This window comes from Drosophila virilis, chromosome 2, assembly GCF_030788295.1.
Source record: "Drosophila virilis strain 15010-1051.87 chromosome 2, Dvir_AGI_RSII-ME, whole genome shotgun sequence".
Classification (NCBI taxonomy): domain Eukaryota; kingdom Metazoa; phylum Arthropoda; class Insecta; order Diptera; family Drosophilidae; genus Drosophila; species Drosophila virilis.
This window is the reverse complement of record NC_091544.1, coordinates 5327740-5350022: the sequence shown is the minus strand read 5'-3', so window position 1 is coordinate 5350022 and position 22283 is coordinate 5327740. Positions and strand designations below refer to the sequence as shown.

The 22283-nt window shown below is 39.9% G+C and overlaps 2 protein-coding genes across 3 annotated transcripts; one reads left to right on the top strand and one right to left on the bottom strand.

Moving 5' to 3' along the window:
* Positions 1-2214: 2214 nt before the first annotated feature.
* On the top strand, positions 2215-5190 carry LOC6629665 (putative gustatory receptor 98b). The gene is made up of 4 exons (XM_002054723.3): positions 2215-3122; positions 3191-3267; positions 3827-3988; positions 4054-5190. Exons 1-4 carry the CDS (start codon positions 2252-2254, stop codon positions 4162-4164), a joined length of 1221 nt encoding a protein of 406 aa, XP_002054759.1. The 5' UTR covers positions 2215-2251; the 3' UTR covers positions 4165-5190.
* Positions 4246-21157, bottom strand: Klp98A (kinesin-like protein 98A). 2 transcript variants are annotated; one of them, XM_002054724.4, is made up of 12 exons: positions 20366-21157; positions 16182-16405; positions 9015-9328; positions 8779-8948; positions 8273-8708; positions 7466-8212; positions 7230-7403; positions 6966-7088; positions 6746-6859; positions 5695-6682; positions 5455-5630; positions 4246-5400 (listed from the first exon to the last, which is right to left on the bottom strand). In XM_002054724.4, exons 1-12 carry the CDS (start codon positions 20410-20412, stop codon positions 5158-5160), a joined length of 3756 nt encoding a protein of 1251 aa, XP_002054760.1. In that variant the 5' UTR covers positions 20413-21157; the 3' UTR covers positions 4246-5157. The 2 variants fall into 2 exon arrangements, with proteins under 2 accessions (XP_002054760.1, XP_032294841.1); XM_032438950.2 differs by lacking the exon at positions 6966-7088.
* Between the last annotated feature and the right edge of the window lie 1126 nt (positions 21158-22283).

Below are 22283 nucleotides of genomic sequence, written 5' to 3'. Positions count from 1 at the left end.
TATATGTGTGTGTGTCAGGTTCTCTCTAGGGAGGCGGGGGTGCGAAGTCCATTGCAATTTAACGCGCGATGGCCACGGATATCCGTTTAATGGCCATGAATACATAAATATTAAAAATGTATTTGTTTATTACACACAGACATACCAGAAACACACACAACACACACGCACACACACACACACACACACATACACTCGCACATCCATGCAGAAGTCAGCTTACATGCCTTTATGAGAATTTATTTACCTTTGCAAATAAAATATATGGCCAGTTTTTTTTTTAACGGAAAGCAATTTAAACAATACCCAAGAGTATTTATAATAAGCGCAATAAAAAGCAATAATAAAAAAAAACTATCTGTGCAAGTTGTGAAGAGATTGGCTTTTATAACAGCCTGCGTGCCGGCGTGTGTGTGTGTGTGTGTGCGTGTGTGTGTGAGAGTACTTCCGTTTTCCTGTGGCTTGTTAAAAATAATTTAATTTTATTGTATTTCAATTATTGTTTGCTTTGTTTGCTTTAATGGAGAAAACAGTAACAGGAGTAAAAATCAATTTTGTATTTTAGAAGAGAACTCGCAACCAAAATAGGTCCAGTGAGAAAGTGCCTGGACAGAAACTCTGCACTCTGACACTTACATATTCCAGTTTGAGTAAATTAAAAATGCCATTGGGCAGTTGAGATATAGCCATTAGATGGGGTCAAGGAACATCTGCATGTGCTCCAGTTACACAAAGTGCTTAATCCAGCTGAAAAGAAGAGCACTTGAAAAAGAAATAACACGTATCCACACACACACTCACACACACAGACACACACACACACACACACAGCACTCAATGGTGTGGACAAAGTAAAGTGAAGTAGTTTAAAATTAAAAAGGACACATAATCTTGTTAGAGCAATGCCGCGCGTACGTTCGCCTAAGTGAAATTCTAACGGACAGGCAAACGAGCATTGGGATTAGCAGGCGGATAAAAGCTCCTGCAGGACTATAGTCGATTCAGAGGGTGTTTTCATTTGATTTGGCCGTCTCATGTCCACATGTTTGCTGCATACATGAATGCCCAATATGCATGTATTTGCGTCTGTTTCTGCTGAATGCTGGCTCAACGCAGCGCACAAGAAGTGCAATTATGTGCATAAAATGGAAAATGAAGCAAGAAAGTGGAGCAATTGCTACAACGTATGTAGAAATTAAGAAAAATAAAAGCCGAGCCAAAAGAGGGCACTGGACAGCGACATTACTGATTGCTGGATATGGTCGGTTTTACGACAATAGCAATTGTTAGCCACATTGGCTAGCAATTAGCAAAATTACATGCCTTATAATGTGACAACTGGCAATACAAAAAGTGTTAAAGATCTTTATATAAACACTGTCAGGGAAAAAAGTTTACACACTCAGTAATTTAATTCACCTATTTGGTATGCTAACACATTTGTTTGATTTGCAGAAAAGTTATATTCATCTATAACTTTCGCTTATTCGAACGTTTTTAAAATGATAAACACTTTTGATTACAGTGAAAAAAATATATTTCTCAAAAAGAAATATAATTTATATACGTCTTGATATTTAAAGCTTCATAGTTCAGTTTTTCGTATTCAGCCATGTGTAACAAAATCTCGCCAAGTTCCTTATTGTTATTTTTAAACATTTGAAAGTCAAATGTGCATCGTTTATTTCGCAATATGCTTGGAATTATTAAGATTTATTAATATAGGTAGAAGTTGCCAAAATTTATTCACTTGCTAAACAACATTGATTCACATATATCAACAATTTGAGAGCTAAATTGTATAGAGAGAGACAGAAAGAGAATGCCACGCCCCCTGTCACTTTCGCTAATAAACTAAATAATAAACTCGTTGAGTGGTCTTTTTATTATAGCCACGCCCACTACTGCCCCACGAATCAGCACAATGTAACAACTACTTAGGGTCAAGCAGTTGTATAAGTGGTCTGAAGAAACTATTCGGAGCTGTTGTAATACTAGGATTAGTATATCTGAAAGACTAAAAAATAAACAAAATATATATAATCGAATTTAAGCGTGGCGTGTGGCCTAACTTATTTGATTCAGTGTACGTTACCTTTCAGTAATATCAAACTGCTGCAATTGTATAATTTCTCAAACGCAACGCTTTAATAAGCCAATGCGGCGTATGTGTAATATTGCTAATTAAAAGAGGGCAACCGGCATTTGAAGAGCTTAGTCAGTGGACGGCAGAGTCTCGTTGGTGTCTGCCATGGAGGGTCAACTGCTGGCCACAGCGCGTCCCTATCTGCAGTTCTTCTCGCTGGTCACGCTAATACCACCGCCCAGCAGCTATGCGAGGGATTCTGACCTTTGTCGGAGGCGGCTTTTGATATTCGCCTTTGGCTGCTACAGTTGCTGCGTCCTGCTGCTGGGCATGTATGTGACCTATGTGAACATAATAACGCTTAACTTCGAAATACGCATATTGGAGGTCGAGGATTTTACAAGTGCCCTGGGCATAGTGCAGAAAATCTTCTACACAATCCTGCTGGCCATCATACATGTCAACATGCTGATCTGTTTTCGGAGACTGGGCCACATTTATATGAATATAGCTGCACTGGAGCTGGACTTGGATGATGCCTCCCTGAGCTTTGGTGGGCTGGTGAAGCGTACCAGATTTCGCCAACGCTTGGCTCATGTCATCGGACTTTGGATTATGTTTCTGCTTCTTGCTTTTCCCATCATTACGGTTCCAGTGATGACGGAGTACATGAGCTGGCGCAACAAAATTCTCACCGAGTTTTTATTACTGGTGCTTCAATTGAAAGGTGTGGAGTATGTTTTGTTTGTGGTCATAGTGCAGGAACTGCTGCTGCGTCTGCGCCACACGCTTATCTACCTGCAGCAGGAGTTGGCCGACTGCAATCAGCGCGTCCTGCTCCAAGCCCTTTGCCTGGCACTGCTGCGCAACAAACAGCTGATGGCTCGTGTTTGGAAGCTGGTCGGCGAACTGGAGGCATACTATCTGCTGCCAATGTTATGCCTGTTCCTGTACAATGGACTGGCCATGCTGCACATCGTCAATTGGGCTTACATACAGGCGTTCAATCCGAGCGATTGTGCAAATTGTCGTTACCGTAAGTGCACAGGATATAATTTTATTATTATTATTCAATTGATCTATCAATATCTGTGTCAATTCCAGTGCGCGTTGGCAACTTGATGCTTCTGTTTATCAATCTTTTGATACCCTGCTGGCTCAGCCAAAACTGCATCGGCACAGTAAATATAAATTTAATCAGTTTAAATACCCTTGCAGAAAGTATTTAAATTTTGCAACTAAATTGTTTTAAGTTCTTAAGTATCTCAAGACTTATGCCTCGCCCGTTTGCCCATCTTTCTGTTTCCATGCAAACAGGTCTTTCAGTTTTAAAAAATTCGTCATGAATTTTTATTCCTGGCCGAATGGGATTACTATATCATATAGCTGTCATAGATAGAGTCGGTAGAAAATTATGTTCTTACATGAAAAGGATTTTCGAGATAAACAAAGAAGATCGTACAACGGACTATTAAATCATAGAGTTCCATTGGAAAGCACAAAAATGAGGAGCTTTTCATTGATCCAGCAAAACCGAAATCCACATTATTAAATATTCGATTGAATCTTATTAATATCCTATATAAATGCTGGCCTCTCAATATCTGGTCAATAGATCATATGGTTAATCGTTTGAGAATTGAATTCTTGAAGCTTACGTCTGCAAGGGTATTTAAACTGCGACTGCCCGATATATATATATTTTATGTTCTTTGAACGATAACGCTTTTGTTATTACAGTACAACAGCTTTAAACGCATAATTCACAATATTCGTTACGGTAAGATTAATCCGCCGTTGCTTAGCAATGCTCTGAGGGAATATGCTCTGCAATTGGAACATTTAAAGCTGCGCTTTACTTGCGGCAATTTCTTTGAAATTAATCTTAAATGCTTTGGCAGTGTAAGCTAAATACAAACCATCTCTTAATCGTTTAAATAATGTATATATTCACATATGCCTTGCAGATGGTGGTCACTATTGTTAGCTTTACAATTATTTTGATACAGTTCAAGCTGCAGGGCATTGTCGATGCGAAGAGGCAGATTAAGCAGAAAAGCCAGCCGAAAGCTCACTGAAAGCTATGCTGGAATTAACAGTCTGTTAGCTTAACATTTTAGAGTTGGCGCCAAGTGCTGCCATTTGAAATATTTTAAATATATATATATATACGAATTTATTGTAACATTTAGACTATATTATTGTTTCCGTAATTGCAATCGAGCAACTTTAACGATCAAGTGTTTATTCTAAGCCTTATATAATTAACATTTAATGTTTTTGCGGTTAGTTGTACTCATAATTAGTGTATTGTAATTGCGACGATCAGCTTATGGTTACTTAGAAACTATATATTGCTTATCACCTACTGCTAAACATCTGCCTACCCATGACCCATCAGTGTTCAATTATTTTTATATCTAGCTTACGGTTAACAAATACAGGTTTTAATTGGACTTTTATATTCTCGTGAAATGTTCAGTTACGTACTTTGTTTGGATTTAGATTTTTGTCATATAACTTTCATTAGATAATCACAGACTGAATAACTGGAATAACTTATGGAAGTTTCACACACACACAATACAAGTATAAAATATTTAACTAGAGCAAAAAATTAGCTATTTTAAAATACGCCACATATCAATTTCTGGCGCAAGCTGTTTGTAAACAAACCAACAAAACGTATAAATAAATCTCAACCATTGGGAAGTCAATATGTGCACGTATATATATACAATACAAGAATGCCATTGGCAGTTAGATTTACAATCGGTTTAAGGTAAAGCTCCATACAGTGATTATAAATGTTTATACAGTTATGTATGTATATATTACAATTGGTATAAAAGTAATAACATATTGGAAGGACACTGGTGGTCTTATATACATACATAAATAGTACAAACATGGTCTTATATATAGATACATAATTGAGTTTACATTCTATGGATTACTTGGGCTAGCTACTTAAAACAGGTCCAGGTTGTCGTTCATATAGCTAAGCAGATAATACAAATAAATAAATAGACACACTGTAGGCAGGAGATAATTCAGCAGTAGGTTAACTATTATCCCGTCCCGTGCTTTCCGTTCTCGAACAGGCCCTTCTTGAAAAAAGACGACAGCTGAACAAGCGAGGCACGTGTGAGGCCAGGCCCCCCGGGACCATCATAAATGGGACACTGTGGAATTTTCGAGCACACGACGAACAGGCGACGCAAATAGAGCTCCAGCAAACGGCGACGATGCTTTGCCACCGGCTCACTGTTTGAGGCAAAGAGTTCCCGGCGTGGGAAAGGCAATGCAGAGATCTACAAAAATTTGTTGATCAATATATAAATATTTAACCATGCCAGACGACTCACCTTGGCACCATAGCAGTGCTTCATGCACAAGTGCAGCTCACGAAAGCGACTGTATCGACGCAAAATGTTTAGCTTGCCATCGGGCAGGGCAATTCGAACCTCGTACTCGTAGTGCGTCTGCTTGCCAGCTCCACGAATCACAAAACTTGGTATGGTAATGAAATGTTCGCCTTCAGCTGTGAAAATAACATAAAGCTTAACTACTTTTGAAATTGTTGTTGCAGATAAACAAATACGTACGAAATTCCCTCATGGACGGGCACGATCTCGTCATGCTGGGCGAATAGATTTGCGAGGTTGACTCCTCCATGCTGGTTGGACTCATCGCACTGGAGCGCATAATAGAGCTGGCCAGTTCATACTGCCTTTCCATGCCAGCACGCTCCTCCGCACAGCACTGTCCATGAGATTCAAGATCCTGCACCGATTGCAACATTTCCTGTTCCATCTGTATGTAGCTTCGCTGAAGATCCTGCAGAACAGCAATTTGCTCATCAAGCTGTACTTTGTTAAGATCTGTTTCTAGATTTTTCATAATTAAAGCCTTCTGAGCGGCAATTTTGCGATGCTGCGCATGCAATGGGCAGTAGGCGCGCGTCATGCCCGAGTTGCGTCCCAGCTCACAGGAGGAACAGGAGCCCGTCTCCTCGTCGCTGGTGCGCGTGGTCTGTCTATAATTGCCACCAGCACCGTTTTGAAGCAGCGCCTGATTCCGACTATCCAGGCATACGCCGCTGTCGCTCATGATGGCCTGCGAGCCGGGCGCCATTGAAGTACTGCCACTGCCACTGCTAGGACCGGCAGTGCAGGTGCGCGATGTATCCTCGCTGCTGCCTGAGAAGTCATCCTTGCGCGTATCCTCAGCCTCGTCTTCTGCCTCGCACGAGAAATTGCTCAGCGGCGACTGCTGACCCTCTGTTATGGTAGGCGATGACAGTAGCGAAAAATCCGAGTGTGCCGTATGGAAGGTATCACAGGTTTCATATGTGTCCGATTTGGACACCTCGTCCATATCATTTGCACTTGACATCTGCAATTGCATGCCCTGTTTTTTGACCCTCATCGCCTGGGACTCCTTCTCGCTTTCAGCACGCTCCTGACGCAAGCGCTCTAATTGCGCCTGTATTTCCAGCATGGTCTCATCAACTTTGGCTATTTTAGTTGTGCTGGCATTTAGTATGCGCTCCTTTTCGGCTATTTGCTCGTCCAGCCTGCGTATCTCCTCATTCTGCCAGGGATATTCATTGAAGTTAACAGAAGGAACAATTATTTGTTTAAAGTTCAAACTTACATTTCTTCGTACCGTATCCCTAATAAACTGCGCTGCAAACAAATCTAGCGAGTCGGAGACGTGCAGCAGCAGCTCGTCATTTAGCGGAGTGCCCTCCTCAATCTTTACACCCATCTGTAATGGATTATTAACGATAGAAGTTAGCCAAGCATAAGCCTCGATCTGCTACTTAATAGTCTTAACTCTAAGCAAATCATAGCAAAGCAAAAACCAAACAAACCTCGTCAAGTTTGCCACAATCGTGCAGCTCCTGCAATTCTTTGGCTACATACTCTGAGAAATCGCATTTCTTTGAGTCGAGCTGCGTTTGAAACGCTGATATTTGTCTACACACAATGTCGATCTAAAATGAAAATTTAACATACGAAAAACCATAAAAAATAACAAAAATAATAATGCAAACAATAAGAATTTACATAACAAGCACGTGCCAAATAAAAGATTCGTAGCTTTACATGCATTTTGCTGAATCAGATGGACGCACCTGAACTTTCTCGTTATTCTTTTCCCACATCAGCATATCCTTGCGGGCAAGCAGCTCCTGTTCGCGACATTTCAATAACTGCATGCCATCCCTTTTCTCCAGCTCGAGGCGCTTCAATTCCTCGGTTAGCTTTCGAACCTTCGTCTTGTATTGGTCGTGCATCTGAACGCGCTCCTGTTAATATCATAATTATAATTAAGGTGAACAACAAAGGTCATATGTAAATATTTACTGACCACATTCAGTTGCTTGAGTGCATTCTCAATGGTATCAAGTATTTTGCGGTTTTCATCCTGCAGTTCGGGATCGTCGCGTGACGTGGGGCGTTGTGGATAATACTGTCGATCGGATCGTTTATAGGGCGACGAGGTGCTGCCTGTCATGGCATCTTCGTCCAAGTAGTTGCTGCATGTGAGCAGGTTCTCTCGCGATGAGGTTATCAAAGACAGACGGGACATATCCAATTGCGAGCGATGCAAGTCTTTGCGCAGCTTTTCTGCCTCGGTGGGATTGTTGAAGCGAAAAATGTTGGTGCGCCCCAGCAATATGATGTCACCCTGCGAGATCTGCTTAGGCTCGTCGATGAGATGCGCATTCACCCAACACTGTGCCTGCGGGCAGGGATGCAGCGTGGCAACGCCACCCTTGAGAATAATGCTACAGTGCTGCGGTCGTATGCCATCGCCCATCAGCTCAATGTGCTGCGCTTGCTCCGCATCCTCAGTGCCAATGCGCGTTTCGCCCTCCTTTAAGCTGTAGAGTGTGACGCCGGTCGTCACATCATTGTGTATGCCAATTAAATGCGGTATTTCCGAGTCGAGAACAACGCCCACGCCAGATTTGCGCAGGCCCAGACTCTTTTGTTCCTGCAATATGGACTGGGCCACCTTCCATTTCTCTGTCCACTCTTCGGTAAGCACTTTCTCCTGCGCCTCCATCTTTTGCAGATCGGCCAGCACTTTGAGCGATGGCTGCAACGAGTGCTAATAGTGCACAGAAAACAATATTTGAATATTGAAAGTATAAAATAATGAACAACTTACAATATCGCCCGTCAGCATGGATTTTAGCTTGTTTATTTCCTCGCGCAGCTCGCGTATTAGCTTCACATTTGGATCCTCATTCACTGTCGGCTTGTTGATGATGTTCTTGGCGCGATTCGCGTAACGCAGTGTGCTCAGCGTTTCGCTGTAATTGCAGTCGGCCGGCGACAGCGCCGCTATCATGATTGTCTTGCTGTTGCCGCCCAGACTATCCTTGAGCAGCCAGGTGAGTGTGGAGTCGCGATAGGGAATGTACAGCACGCGCTTGGTGCCGCCGTTCGGTGTGGTGGCCAGTGAGGAAGCACTATGTGCGCTGCCAGCGCTCGCTTGTTCCGCCAATGCTGAGATGACACTGCCCAGCGTCACAAGCGATTTATTGATGTGAGCGCCCTCTTTCAGGCGTTGACCCGTTGCGCCCGTTGCATTGGCGCGCTCACTGCAACAAACGAGAGTTAGTAATAAAGATAGTTTGTCAAGAGGCACAACTTCATGCTCCACTAACTCACCTGCCAGCCAAGTCAACCAGGTGGATTTTGGAGACTGTTTCGCTTGGCATGTCATTCATAAAGACGGCCTGCACAAACGTAATCGTGAAGATGGCGTGACTGCGACTGCTCGTGTCATTCATGTTGGTGCTGGCCGTGGTACGGTGCGCATTGCCTCGCGCAATGCACTCCTGCAAAAGATCAGCCAGTTTAAGGTTAGGTCTCGTGCGTTTCCCAAGTCAAATGCCAACACTTACCTGTATCTCTTCAAAGTCAGAGACCGCATGCTGCGACAAATTCTCCACGTATGTGCCCAAGCTGCTATTGTTGCGCACGCGCAGCGCATGTCCTGTGCTCTGTGGCGCCAGCAGATCTTTCACCTGCTCGTTATAAATCTCCAGATAGCTGGCATGCGTACGATATCCAGTGCCCGACTCCTGGCCCACGCGCATGCGCGCGAAGAGCTCCTCGCAAATGCGCGGTATCAGGCCCGGATTGTTCGGCGTGCCCATCATTGTGAACGTCTTGCCCGAGCCCGTCTGTCCATAGGCAAAGACGCAGGCATTGTAACCTGTCAAGAGACGAAAAGCCCGTGAATGCCAATTTAAAAAGGCGAGAGGTTGCAGCTCAAACGTTGCATCGCTGGTTGCCAACCAAATTGTTGCATGCAATTGCCACATTTGACGAGCGTTGGCTAACACATGAGTAGCACGGCGAACCGTGACTAATGTCTGGCATGTTGATTACGATTACGTTTGTAGTTTTGCCTTTACTCATACTATATAATATAAATTAAATATGAAGCAGCATAGTTGGGTAGAAGAGATAAATCAAAATTGGTTTGATATAAATATCACACCTTAATAAACATAAATACATTTTATAGAACACAAATTGGCATAAGATTAATTTATTTGTATTAAAAAATTCATTGTAAAAACATAATTTGAATAAATTATAAACACAACATATTTTCATCCCTATTTAAGCATGAGTAGCCAAATATGCATAACATTAAATTATTGAACAAATTTAATTTAATTTAACATTTTCATTATAATTAAATTTCATAAATACAATTTTTTCACCCCATAAAAAACCCAGAAGTCTATAAGATTAATTAATTAATTTGAATTTCAAACTCATTGAACAAAATAAAATCTATTTTTAAATGCTTATACGTTACAAATATAACACACCCGCACTTTTTCAATGAGGAAAGTCAGCGTAAGCAGATTAAATTAAATTAAACAAGTAAGAGGTTCTAGTCGGGAGCTCCCGACTAGGGGATACCCTGAATCTTTAGAAGCTATATGTCAAGATTGGGGACTCTAGCTCTTATTATTTACCAAAATTGCCCAAGAAACAGGATATCGATATCGATTTTTATCAATTGCTTGGAAACGGAGTAAGTTATCGATTGCTCGGAAACAAACTCGATCTGCGCAGGCACTAGGAGCACCTACATCTAAAATTTCAAGTCTATAGCTCTTAATGTTCTGAGATCCTTGCGTTCATACATACGGACGGACGGACAGACAGACGGACATGACTAGATCGACTCGGCTATTGATGCCGATCAAGAATATATATACTTTATATATACACATATACTGTTACATACATTTGGATTTTGCACAAATACAATATACCCCGATACCCATTTTTAATGGGTTCAGGGTATAAAAATCATCAAAAAGGTTGAATTTACGAACGAATCGGTTTTTTGTCAACAACATTTTTCAACCCATCGATGATTAATTTGTTTGAATGCCAATTGATGGTAGGGATTCGCACGCATTCAAAAAGGTATAACATTTTAAAATCAGACATTATTTACCCGAGATATTAAAAAAAAATCATCGAAAAAGTTTCGATATTCGCACCGACCTCGATTTTTAAAAAAAACGTGATGATTTGGAAGGTCATATCTCCGCGGAGCTATGTCGTTTTGGAACGTCATATCTCCGCGGAGTTATGTCGTTTTGGAACATCATATCTCCGCGGAGTTATGTCGTTTTGGAACGTCATATCTCCACCCGGAGCTACTACCCGAGATATTAAAAAGAAATTATCGAAAAAGTTTCGATATTCGCACCGACCTCGATTTTGAAAAAAAAACGTGATGATTTGGAAGGTCATATCTCCGCGGAGCTATGTCGTTTTGGAACGTCATATCTCCGCGGAGTTATGTCGTTTTGGAACGTCATATCTCCACCCGGAGCTATTACCCGAGATATTAGAAAGAAATCATCGAAAAAGTTCCGATATTCACACCGACCTCGATTTTGAAAAAAAAACGTGATGATTTGGAAGGTCATAACTCCGCGGAGCCATGTCGTTTTGGAACGTCATATCTCCACGGAGTTATGTCGTTCTGGAACGTCATATCTCCACCCGGAGCTATTACCCGAGATATTAAAAAGAAATTATCGAAAAAGTTTCGATATTCGCACCGACCTCGATTTTGAAAAAAAAAACGTGATGATTTGAAAGGTCATATCTCCGCGGAGTTATGTCGTTTTGGAACGTCATATCTCCGCGGAGTTATGTCGTTTTGGAACGTCAGATCTCCGCGGAGTTATGTCGTTTTGGAACGTCATATCTCCACCCGGAGCTATTACCCGAGATATTAAAAAGAAATCATCGAAAAAGTTTCGATATTCACACCGACCTCGATTTTTAAAAAAAACGTGATGATTTGGAAGGTCATATCTCCGCGGAGCTATGTCGTTTTGGAACGTCATATCTCCGCGGAGTTATGTCGTTTTGGAACGTCATATCTCCGCGGAGTTATGTCGTTCTGGAAAGTCATATCTCCGCGGAGTTATGTCGTTTTGGAACGTCATATCTCCGCGGAGGTTTGTCGTTTGGAACGTCATATCTCCGCGGAGTTATGTCGTTTTGGAACGTCATATCTCCGCGGAGTTATGTCGTTTTGGAACATCATATCTCCGCGGAGTTATGTCGCTTTGGAACTTCATATCTCCGCAGAACTATGTCGTTTTGGAACGTCATATCTCCGCAGAGTTATGTCGTTTTGGAACGTCATATCTCCGCGGAGCTATGTCGTTTTGGAACGTCATATCTCCGCTGAGTTATGTCGTTTTGGAACGTCATATCTCCGCGGAGTTATGTCGTTTTGGAACATCATATCTCCGCGGAGTTATGTCGTTTTGGAACATCATATCTCCGCGGAGTTATGTCGCTTTGGAACTTCATATCTCCGCGCAGTTATATCATTTTGGAACTTCATATCTCCGCAGAGCTATGTCGTTTTGGAACGTCATATCTCCGCAGAGTTATGTCGTTTTGGAACGTCATATCTCCACCCGGAGCTATTACCCGAGATATTAAAAAAAAATCATCGAAAAAGTTTCGATATTCGCACCGACCTCGATTTTGAAAAAAAAAGTGATGATTTGGAAGGTCATATCTCCGCGGAGTTATGTCGTTTTGGAACATCATATTTCCGCGGAGTTATGTCGTTTTGGAACGTCATATCTCCGCGGAGCTATGTCGTTTTGGAACGTCATATCTCCGCGGAGCTATATCGTTTTGGAACGTCATATCTCCGCGGAGCTATGTCGTTTTGGAACGTCATATCTCCACGGAGTTATGTCGTTTTGGAACGTCATATCTCCGCGGAGTTATGTCGTTTTGGAACGTCATATCTCCGCGGAGTTATGTCGTTTTGGAACGTCATATCTCCACCCGGAGCTATTACCCGAGATACTAAAAAGAAATTATCGAAAAAGTTTCGATATTCGCACCGACCTCGATTTTGAAAAAAAAACGTGATGATTTGAAAGGCTATATCTCCGCGGAGTTATGTCGTTTTGGAACGTCATATCTCCGCGGAGTTATGTCGTTTTGGAACGTCAGATCTCCGCGGAGTTATGTCGTTTTGGAACGTCATATCTCCACCCGGAGCTATTACCCGAGATATTAAAAAGAAATCATCGAAAAAGTTTCGATATTCACACCGACCTCGATTTTTAAAAAAAACGTGATGATTTGGAAGGTCATACCCCGCGGAGCTATGTCGTTTTGGAACGTCATATCTCCGCGGAGTTATGTCGTTTTGGAACGTCATATCTCCGCGGAGCTATATCGTTTTGGAACGTCATATCTCCACGGAGTTATGTCGTTTTTGAACGTCATATCTCCGCGGAGTTATGTCGTTTAGGAACGTCATATCTCCACCCGGAGCTATTCCCGAGATCTTAAAAAAAAATCATCGAAAAAGTTTCGATTTTCGCACCGACCTCGATTTTGAAAATTAAAATTGCCCAAAAAACTGGATTCGATATCGATTTTTATCAATTGCTTGGAAACGGAGTAAGTTATCGATTGCTCGGAAACAAACTCGATCTGCGCAGGCACTAGGAGCACCTACATCTAAAATTTCAAGTCTATAGCTCTTATATGTTTTGAGATCCTTGCGTTCATACATAAGGACGGACGGACAGACGAACGGACGTACAGACAGACGGACATGGCTTGATCGACTCGCCTATTGATGCCGATCAAGAATATATATACTTTATGGGGTCGGATATGCTTCCCTCTGCCTGTTACATACATTTGGATTTTGCATAAATACAATATACCCTTATACCCATTTTTAATGGGTTCAGTGTATAATAAATGGGAGACAGAGAGAGGAGTAGGAAGAATAAGTGGCATATCACCAATGACCATGAAATAATCTTTTACATAATAAATTTATAATATATCTTTAGTGGGTGGGACTAAATGAAACGTTCGTTGTTCAACTAAAAAACGTGTCGAACTCCCATACGAATCCTATGCATTTAATAGATGTGGCGATTAGTAGCCGTTTGCTATATAAAGTTGATCTGACTATATACGATATACTTATATATATATATATATATATATATATATATATATATATATATATATATATATATATATACTCTAAAAGTCTTTGCAATCGGCGCGCTCACACACACACAGACAGCTAAAGATAAACCTCTTGAGAGTCATGCCAAACCTTTTAAAAAATAATTAACTCTCCCACGGGAGTTGCTGACAATAAGATTCCTTGAACCCCGCGACACGCTGCCATCACAAACATTCCAGCTTTCTTCCATTCTAGAGCTGCGGCTGGGCCTCTTCTTCCCTTGGCCACACTATTGACTAGAATCTAGCTTTGATAAGTTGCGAGACATGGTAAAAGCAAGGACTTCGATATCGATATTTATCGATTTCATGATTTGATTGATTGATCGAGACAGGCATACATGATTACATCGACTTGGCTATTGCTGCTCAGTAAGAGTAGAGATGGAGTCGGAGATATTTTCATCTGCCTGTTACATCCACTTGCGCAATACTATTATACTCTATTCATCAGTAGGGTGTATAATAGAAATGCTCGTTGAATGTCAACATATATGTTTACTTTGTTTGGCTGTAATTTGAATTTGAATTCTTCAATAACTATGTCTCAGCTAACGAAATGCAAACAAATATGCAGCCCATACTTCCGGATATTTTGCATTACTAAACGAATGTGTAATGCACAAAGACTTGAAACAATTATTGTGGTTTCTGTATTAAACTAACTTCTAATCCAAACTATTTTCGCGGCGCTTAATCTGCAAATTATGGTTTAACCCAGATTTAATGGGAAGAAGTTATATAAACGATTTTATATACATAACTTATGTATATATTTGTGAGCAGAAGACAGGCTCACTTGTGGATGGGAGGAGGATAACACTTTTACTGCAATTGCAGCTCAAGTGTCGGCCGACAGAGGCGACAGTTGAACCCGCCCATTGGGCGGCGGTGTGCGCCGCGTTTAAACGCCTCAACAGCTTGTTGGGCTGCTGTCTAGCCAAGAGATGGCTTGAATGGGCCCCTTCGAAAGCGTCATCTGAGACCGCACAAGTGGTGCAACAGCCAACAACAGCAACAGCAACAACGCAGACAATTGCACTGTCAAGTCATTGTCGCATTTAGCCAGTCAGCCACACGTACAACGACTATTCAAAGTCAGGCTCTCGGCAACCCTAACAGCCCGCTAGGCAAGTGGACATCACTTGCAGTTTTTATGGCTACACTCCCTTGGGGTATTATGCATTTGTCTAGAAATATGCAACGTACTCCAGAATTTCAATTGAGACACTTTTATGCAGCTGTCAAATTGGGGTATTTGAGTCAAAGGACCTAATTAAAAGTATAAGCTTTGTTGGAATGTGCATGAATTAAGCATTTCTTTGAATAAAAACAAACCTACCTATTAAAACAAACTTTTACTACAAATGAATACCGATTAAATCTTAAAATAATAAAAACAAAATCAAGTTTTAAACCCACAAAAGAATTTATTTTTATAGAATTAGAACCCTTCTCTCTTTGTGGGATAATTTTAATGTGTTTTGACCGCATAGTAAATAAGTTAAAAACCAACCATTTTTATTTTTTTTTCATAAACAATTAATTAATAATTCATTTCAATATGATTTGATAAATGTATGCTAATGTGATCGAATTCTTGAATATTGTTTAGGAAAAACAAAACAAACAAATCACAAAAAGTTGCAGCTGCTAACTTTTAATATTTGTCTGAGCAAGAGTATTCATGCGTCGGTGATTTAGAATCAAATCTACCATTTTTTGCATTCAGTTTTGACTATTGCTTTTTTAAGAGCACATGGTTGACTCGTGTTCATGCAACTTTTGTCATTCGCAGTCGGCCAATCTTGCCCGGGTAATTTGATATTGAAAGCGTGCCAAGCGTCGGCAGCAACAGCAACAACAACAACAACAACAACAACAACAACAACAAACGAACAAACGTATAACAAACAATAACAATACGGGCAAAAACAGCTAAGTGCAGCAAACAGCTGTTCCATTCGGCTTGGCATTATTTTGTGCAGTTGCGTTGCAGTTGTGGGCGAAAGTTATTTTTTGGCTTTTGTTTTTTTTTTTTTTGCCAGCAATAAAAGAAATTAGACTTCTGCTATGCTTGATGTCGAGTGAAAGCGCATAAAATATTACGCACTGATGAAACCGATAGCCAGGCGGCACGTGCCCCTGAAGGCGCCTCAAGTTTGTGCCCTGTGGCTGTGGAGTCGCAAACGAAGTCAGCCGACAATTTGCATGTTTATTGGGGCAAAAACGAGGCGAATCGCGCAATAGCCTATTTTTAGACACGCGAAAATTGCCAAAATCAAAGACCACCAAAAATGTAAACAAACGTGTACAAGTGCCCAGCAAGTCGACAGTCCGTCTGTTCGACTGGCAAGAGCCAAGTCACGGCCAAGAGCTAAAAGCCAAGCGATGAGCAATTAGTGCCCGGCTAATGTCTCACTTGTCAGCGAACCCAACACAGTGTGATGTCATCGCAGCGACTGCTCTTTGACCCGATTATGCATAGTACTCACCTTCGTAGGCGCAATCGACCACATCGTTGCCCAGATCGCTGTACACCTGCTCCTGTGTGGCGAAATGTGAATCCTCAGCATCGAATGACCAGTAGGAGTAGTCGAAGGTGAAGTCGTGATGAGCCTCGCGACCTGCATCGCGTATGGATTGCAGGCGGGGTTTGAGCAGGCGCGTCTTCTTGCCCTCCATTTCCACAATCAGCTGGGCGTCCATATCGTTTTCGCTGCAAAGAAGAGCAGAGGGTTTGTGCAGGGCTTCAGTATGACAGTTCAATAAAATGACCTTGGCCCATGGTTGGAAAAGTTGTCGCTTGTTGTTAGTGTGAGTTTGCCCCATTAGCTGCCCATTTGGTTGGCTACTCGAGTCGAGTTGACCATAAAAATATTGCTATTTCTAATCGCTGAAAATGTTGAATGACGCCGAGAACTGCTGAATAATGCCCCGGCAAGCAAATGCAGGTTTCAAAACAGTCACATGATTTCTCAGGCGGCGGCAATTTACAAATAACAATTCCGGTTTTGTTAAATGAAAACTGAAAAACTTGAATAATATCAAGTAGAATAAAAGAAAAGCCGTTGACCAGCGGTCACATAGAAAAACCGGTTCACTGCGACATCATCCTCGACACGGCTGGGGCATACACCCACCGCAGTGGCAAGTGCCAGCGGTGCCAAGAATCAAATGCCACCCGACTCAGAGACTTGCCCCTATGACTCAGTCAATGGCCCCGCAGCTAGACAGACGCTGCGAGTATCTCTGTTCTTCATGCACTTGCGTAGGGTATTTGGGAATCGTCGTCGAATTGGTAAAATCTGCATGGAGACATCTGCGACCTCATGAGGCATAGGTGGGCGATTCCAAGCACAGGTCTACTATGACCAAAATGTAAACAATTCAATGCGCTAAAATGCACACTGTAAACAGCCTTTGTTTATATTCAAAGCCATTTTCGTTTTCACGATATTTGTTTAACATAATTGAGTGAAAAACTTTTGTATTTTTAGATTTCTTGGAAGATAATTGAAAAATAATTTGTTTAAATTGAGCAAATATTATATATAAAACTAACAACAGATGGCTGCAAGGGTATTCAGTAGTCGGCATCGCAAGCTACACTAGCTTGATTTAAGTCTGCTTCTTTTCTTTTTTTATCTACATGCGTCTTGTGCCCATTTAAAGCAACAATTTTAGGTCATTCCTCTTTTCTTATGGGCTCATTGCGCATTGCTCGTGCCGCATTGTTGGTGGCATGTTTACGCTCCACTTTCAGTTGCAAGCATTTGATGCGAGCGGCTCTGAGTGGTTCTCAATGCTCGGTGCTCAGTGCTCGGTGCTCGGTGCTCGGTGCTCGGTTCCACTGCTCATTGCCGTCGAGTGGTTTTAATTCTTTAATCTGTTGGTTTGTTGTCGAGCGCTTTGAGTCCAGTCAGTTTCGGTTTATTGCGCATTCCCCTCCACTTTATCTGAATCTGAATGGCGCTGATTTGTTTCTCAATTCGCAGCAAATACAAACAAATTGACAAATGTCTGTGCAGGCCCCTCGTTTATGACCAAAAAATATCTGACTCACATCGCACATCGAAAATATGTGAATAAATCGCTAACAAAGTTCATAATGAATATGGAAGTTGTTTGATTTGCACTTGCGTGCAAAATGTATTCATAATACCCATATACACATATATACATATATATATATATGTGTATGTATATGAACGATCGTGTATGCGAAAACCTGAAATACTAACGAATTTTTGATACAGTTTAGCAGTTGTATACACATTAACACACATAACACACATATACACATACGTTCAGGCATATGTATTTAATCGCAATTACATTTGATGTTTGTTTTTGCCAAAGACGCGCTCTACCATGACTACACTGAGCGAAACAATTGGGGTCAACAAATAGCTTAAGTAATTCCAAATTAATAACAATTGAAACTTCTTTGTTTTTTTCTTTAAAATATATTAGATGTTGTAAGAGCTCTAAAGCAACTGATTGAGGGTGTCGATCTTTAGATCTATTTAGCATTCTTAATGAACGAATAGCATACTTTCAATGTGAAGCACAGTGTTAACTCGTTACAGAAAACACACTGCACACTCCAGACGCAATTCTAATAATAAATATAATATTGATTTCAATTGTATTTTAAGTTGGATAAATTTTAAGTCTATAAATCCGAACAAATAAGCCTAAAATTATGATTATTATATGTTATAAAGTCATGTAATGATCTAACAAGACTCAAATTCAGAAAATAAGTAGCTCTCCAAAGTATGAGCAGCTCTGCTCTATAGTTAAAGTGTAAAGCTGTAGCAGGTAAGCTTCAGTAATAAATCTTTAGCATATGTACACATGTATATATATATATATGTAGAATTCACAATTTGTAGACTCGGCATATGATTCCAAATTTATAATCTCTTTTGTATATACTTGTATTTGTTTTTATTCGGGTTTTTTTTTCGTGCTAGTAGAAAGTTATTGGTTTACAAATAAACCAAAGTAAAGATAAGATATAAGTAGGACTATCAAAATTGTTTGGGTCGTAAAATATTGGCTTGTATTTGCTTAGAACTAAACAAAATAGTCAGCATATTAAAATTAAGCGAGCATATTAGAAATTTATTGGCTCAGAAAGCCTTTAAAATAAACCAAACGAAGTTAATTTAATTATTGAATATTGTTTTAATATTTGTTATTTTTAATGTATATAGTTTTTATAATAATCAAGGAGCTCAAATCTATTTATTTATTCATATATTTGTGTTATATTTATTTAAATATTAATTATATATTTCTTTATGTTCAATTATTTAAAAATGTTAAGCTTTGAGTTGCAGGCAAAAAGCTTAAATATTTAGCATTGTTTTTTAGTTTATAAAGTTTGCATATTTAAAAGGTATTTTGTTTTTATATTTAATTTAATTATTTTTATTTCTGTTGTCGTACTTCTTATTCGCAAATAAATTAGCATTAATGAATACTTCACATATCCAAACAAACAATAAAATTAGTGATGCATTTAACTAATATATTTTAAATAAAATTACGTCCAAAGTTCAATTTCATGAACTTGTTGAAACTAACGAGTATGCAAAATATATGTAAAAACAAATACCACGTAATAAAAGTTTTTGATTGAAGGCATGTCTAAATGTATTCTTTGCATTTTAGAAAAAATTTCCATTTATATAGTTATTAAAATTTGCGCTCTATTTGAATACGCAACAGTCCGGGTACAAATATTCTTTATATTTCTATTTCCTGTTTTTTTTTTTTTTTTTTTTTTGTATAAACGTAACAAGGCATTTCTTTCCGTGTACACTCATGTAAATATGCGCTACAAATTTTGTTTTCACGCTAAACAAAACATCAAATATGCATATTTCTATATGCACATGACTGTGTAGGTGTGTGTGTGTGTGTGTGTGTAGCCGGCAGCAATTTAGCAGCTTAACACAGAGCAGATGAAGACGGAAGATGACGTCACCCTGTGTGTGTGTGTGTGTGTGTGTGAGTGTGTGTGTGTGCGTGCAACAGAGACTCCAGAGAACTCCAGAGTACTCTAGAGAGCTCTATTGTCTATCTAATAGTTGATCTTATGTAAACGCAATTACCACATTGAAAGTCATGAAAGCAAATAAATATAAATAAAAAAACGAACTTATTTCTACATGATTTTTTGTTGTCTATTGTTTTTTTTTTTTTTTTTTTGTGTGAGATGAATGACATCATTATGAATGTTGCTTTGTTGCTTTGTTCTGCTGCCCGTTGCCAAAATCTTTCGCGTTTAAGCCAAGTAACTGTGCCACACGTAAGACACACACACACACGCACACATAGATACACACCATAAGAAATATTGTTTAATGCGGTTTTAAGTAGCCGCTGGGCAAGTTTAGGCCAACGTTCTTTGCCAACTTGCTTCCATTTTGTTGGCCAAAAACCAAAAAACAGATACAATTAAAAAAAAAAACAACAACAACGAATTGGCACGTCAGCAGCGCAAATGTTTTGCAGTGAATTGCAGTGACTATTTTTTAGAGGGATGCGCAACAGGCCAAACGAGGGGCGTTCACAATTGCGGCGTGTTATCAATTCCAATTGGAACGCATATACGTATACGAATTCCGATTCGAATGCAAAGGGCACTGCTTGTCGCACTTACCGTGAGTTAAAGGGGCGAACCCTTACGGCAACCTTGAGCGACGACATTTCGGTGGTTGCTTACGGCAGCTCTGCTTCTTCCAATTGGTATTGGTGTTGGTGTTGCTGTTGTTGTTATTGCTGCTGCTACTCCTTTGCTATGCACAGTTATGTTGAAAGTGTTGGCGTGCGGGCGACGACGACGTGCATGTACAGTACGTCTGGCTGTTTGGGTATTTAACTAAGTACCACGTAATTTTGATTGTGTTTGTTTTTTTTTCTTCTTGCACACACTTTGTTTTGTTGCAATATTTCTTGTTATGCTTCTTTTTGCTACTTGTCTGTACATATGAATTTGCGCGTTTTTTGTGTCGTTGTTGTTGTTGTTGCTGGCCTTGTTAGTTTGTTTTTGTTTTCGTTGTCTTATGCAGCGTTTCATGTTGCGCGCCACAGACGGCAACGAGCACACCACATAATAGTTATATTAAAAACAATAATTGAACACTATTTAATATACTTGCACCAATTCATTGTTTACTGCTGTCCACAGCAGCCGCAGCAGCAGCAGCAGCAGCACAGACTTCACCGATGTGCGTACTGTGTGCTCCTGCATATGGTGTCTGTATTGGTTGTTTATTCTGTTGCGTATGCAAATCTTAGTTTTACGATTGATGCACTGATTATAAATATCACATAATCGACACACCCACGCGTGAGAACGCCTGACACACAAATATTGCCCTTTTTTATTCCAGTAGATTTTGTGTATTGTGCGCGTTCCGATATTGTTGCTTATGGAGTCTTCTTCTTACTGCAGAAAATTTACAGTGTTGCACAATGTTAATGTTAGCATTGGCAACTGTTGTACTCAAAATGGGCATGTTATACGGCACTGGTGTGCGCCTAGTATGGAGATAACGAAAAATACTGCTACTAAGCACTGTTAAAACTGTTACTTTATTATCATTGATACGAAATTGAGAAAATAAGATAACAAAATGTAAATTAAATAAATGTAGGGTATGTTTTACGACTTTCGCTAATTTGTTACTCTATGTGATAAAATTAATGTAGTGTAAGTATTTTATTTTTACAGTTTCATTTAATCCGAAAAACGTTGACGCAGATTTGAGCAACGTAAGCGCACAAAAGCAAAACGTAACCGACTGCGTACACTGCTTGTTAGCCGTTGCACTGCTTTCTTAAGCATAAGCATTTAAGCCTATTTGTTGCCGTTAGTTCTATAAACTTAAACAAATTCAAAGGAATTGCCGATATTATACCTAAACTTATAAAACATTTTGTGCATATCCACAAGCTAAATTGTCTTCCGGCAATAAAAAAAAATGCCTTAAAGATTTTCTAAATCAATTAGACTGTATTTTGCTTTTAGTTTTCAGATTGTACGTTGACCGCACACACACAAGCACACACACACACACACACACGGACGCACAAATGGTTTTGTATGTGTGAGTGGATTGCATAGTATTTGACAAAAGGCCGGAAATATTCAATTCTGTCAAATGCGTAGCAAAATCGTAAAAAAATGGCACTTATCGGGTATGCTCAACTACTCGATGACCTGTATTCAAAATAAAAATATTGTCAATTTTCTAAGTTTTTATAAAATGTTTAAAAAAGGATCTCTAGGTCTTAACAAATTGCAATTCCGGTCGTTCGATTTATTAAGAATAATAATAAGAAGAGGTATGTATAAAATTATATAAACGAACTTCTCTTGATTAGATCAAAGAATTGATTCACCTAGTCAGGCACTTCTATATAGACCTTCCATTAAGTAGGAATGTGGACTTTTCTATCGTTAGCATACGCTACAATAGGTCTTATATGCCCCATTTTACATGGTATGTGTACAGGGTATAGCAACAACCAACAAATATTGTGTAAAGTGTGTAAAACTGGCGACAAAAACAGCA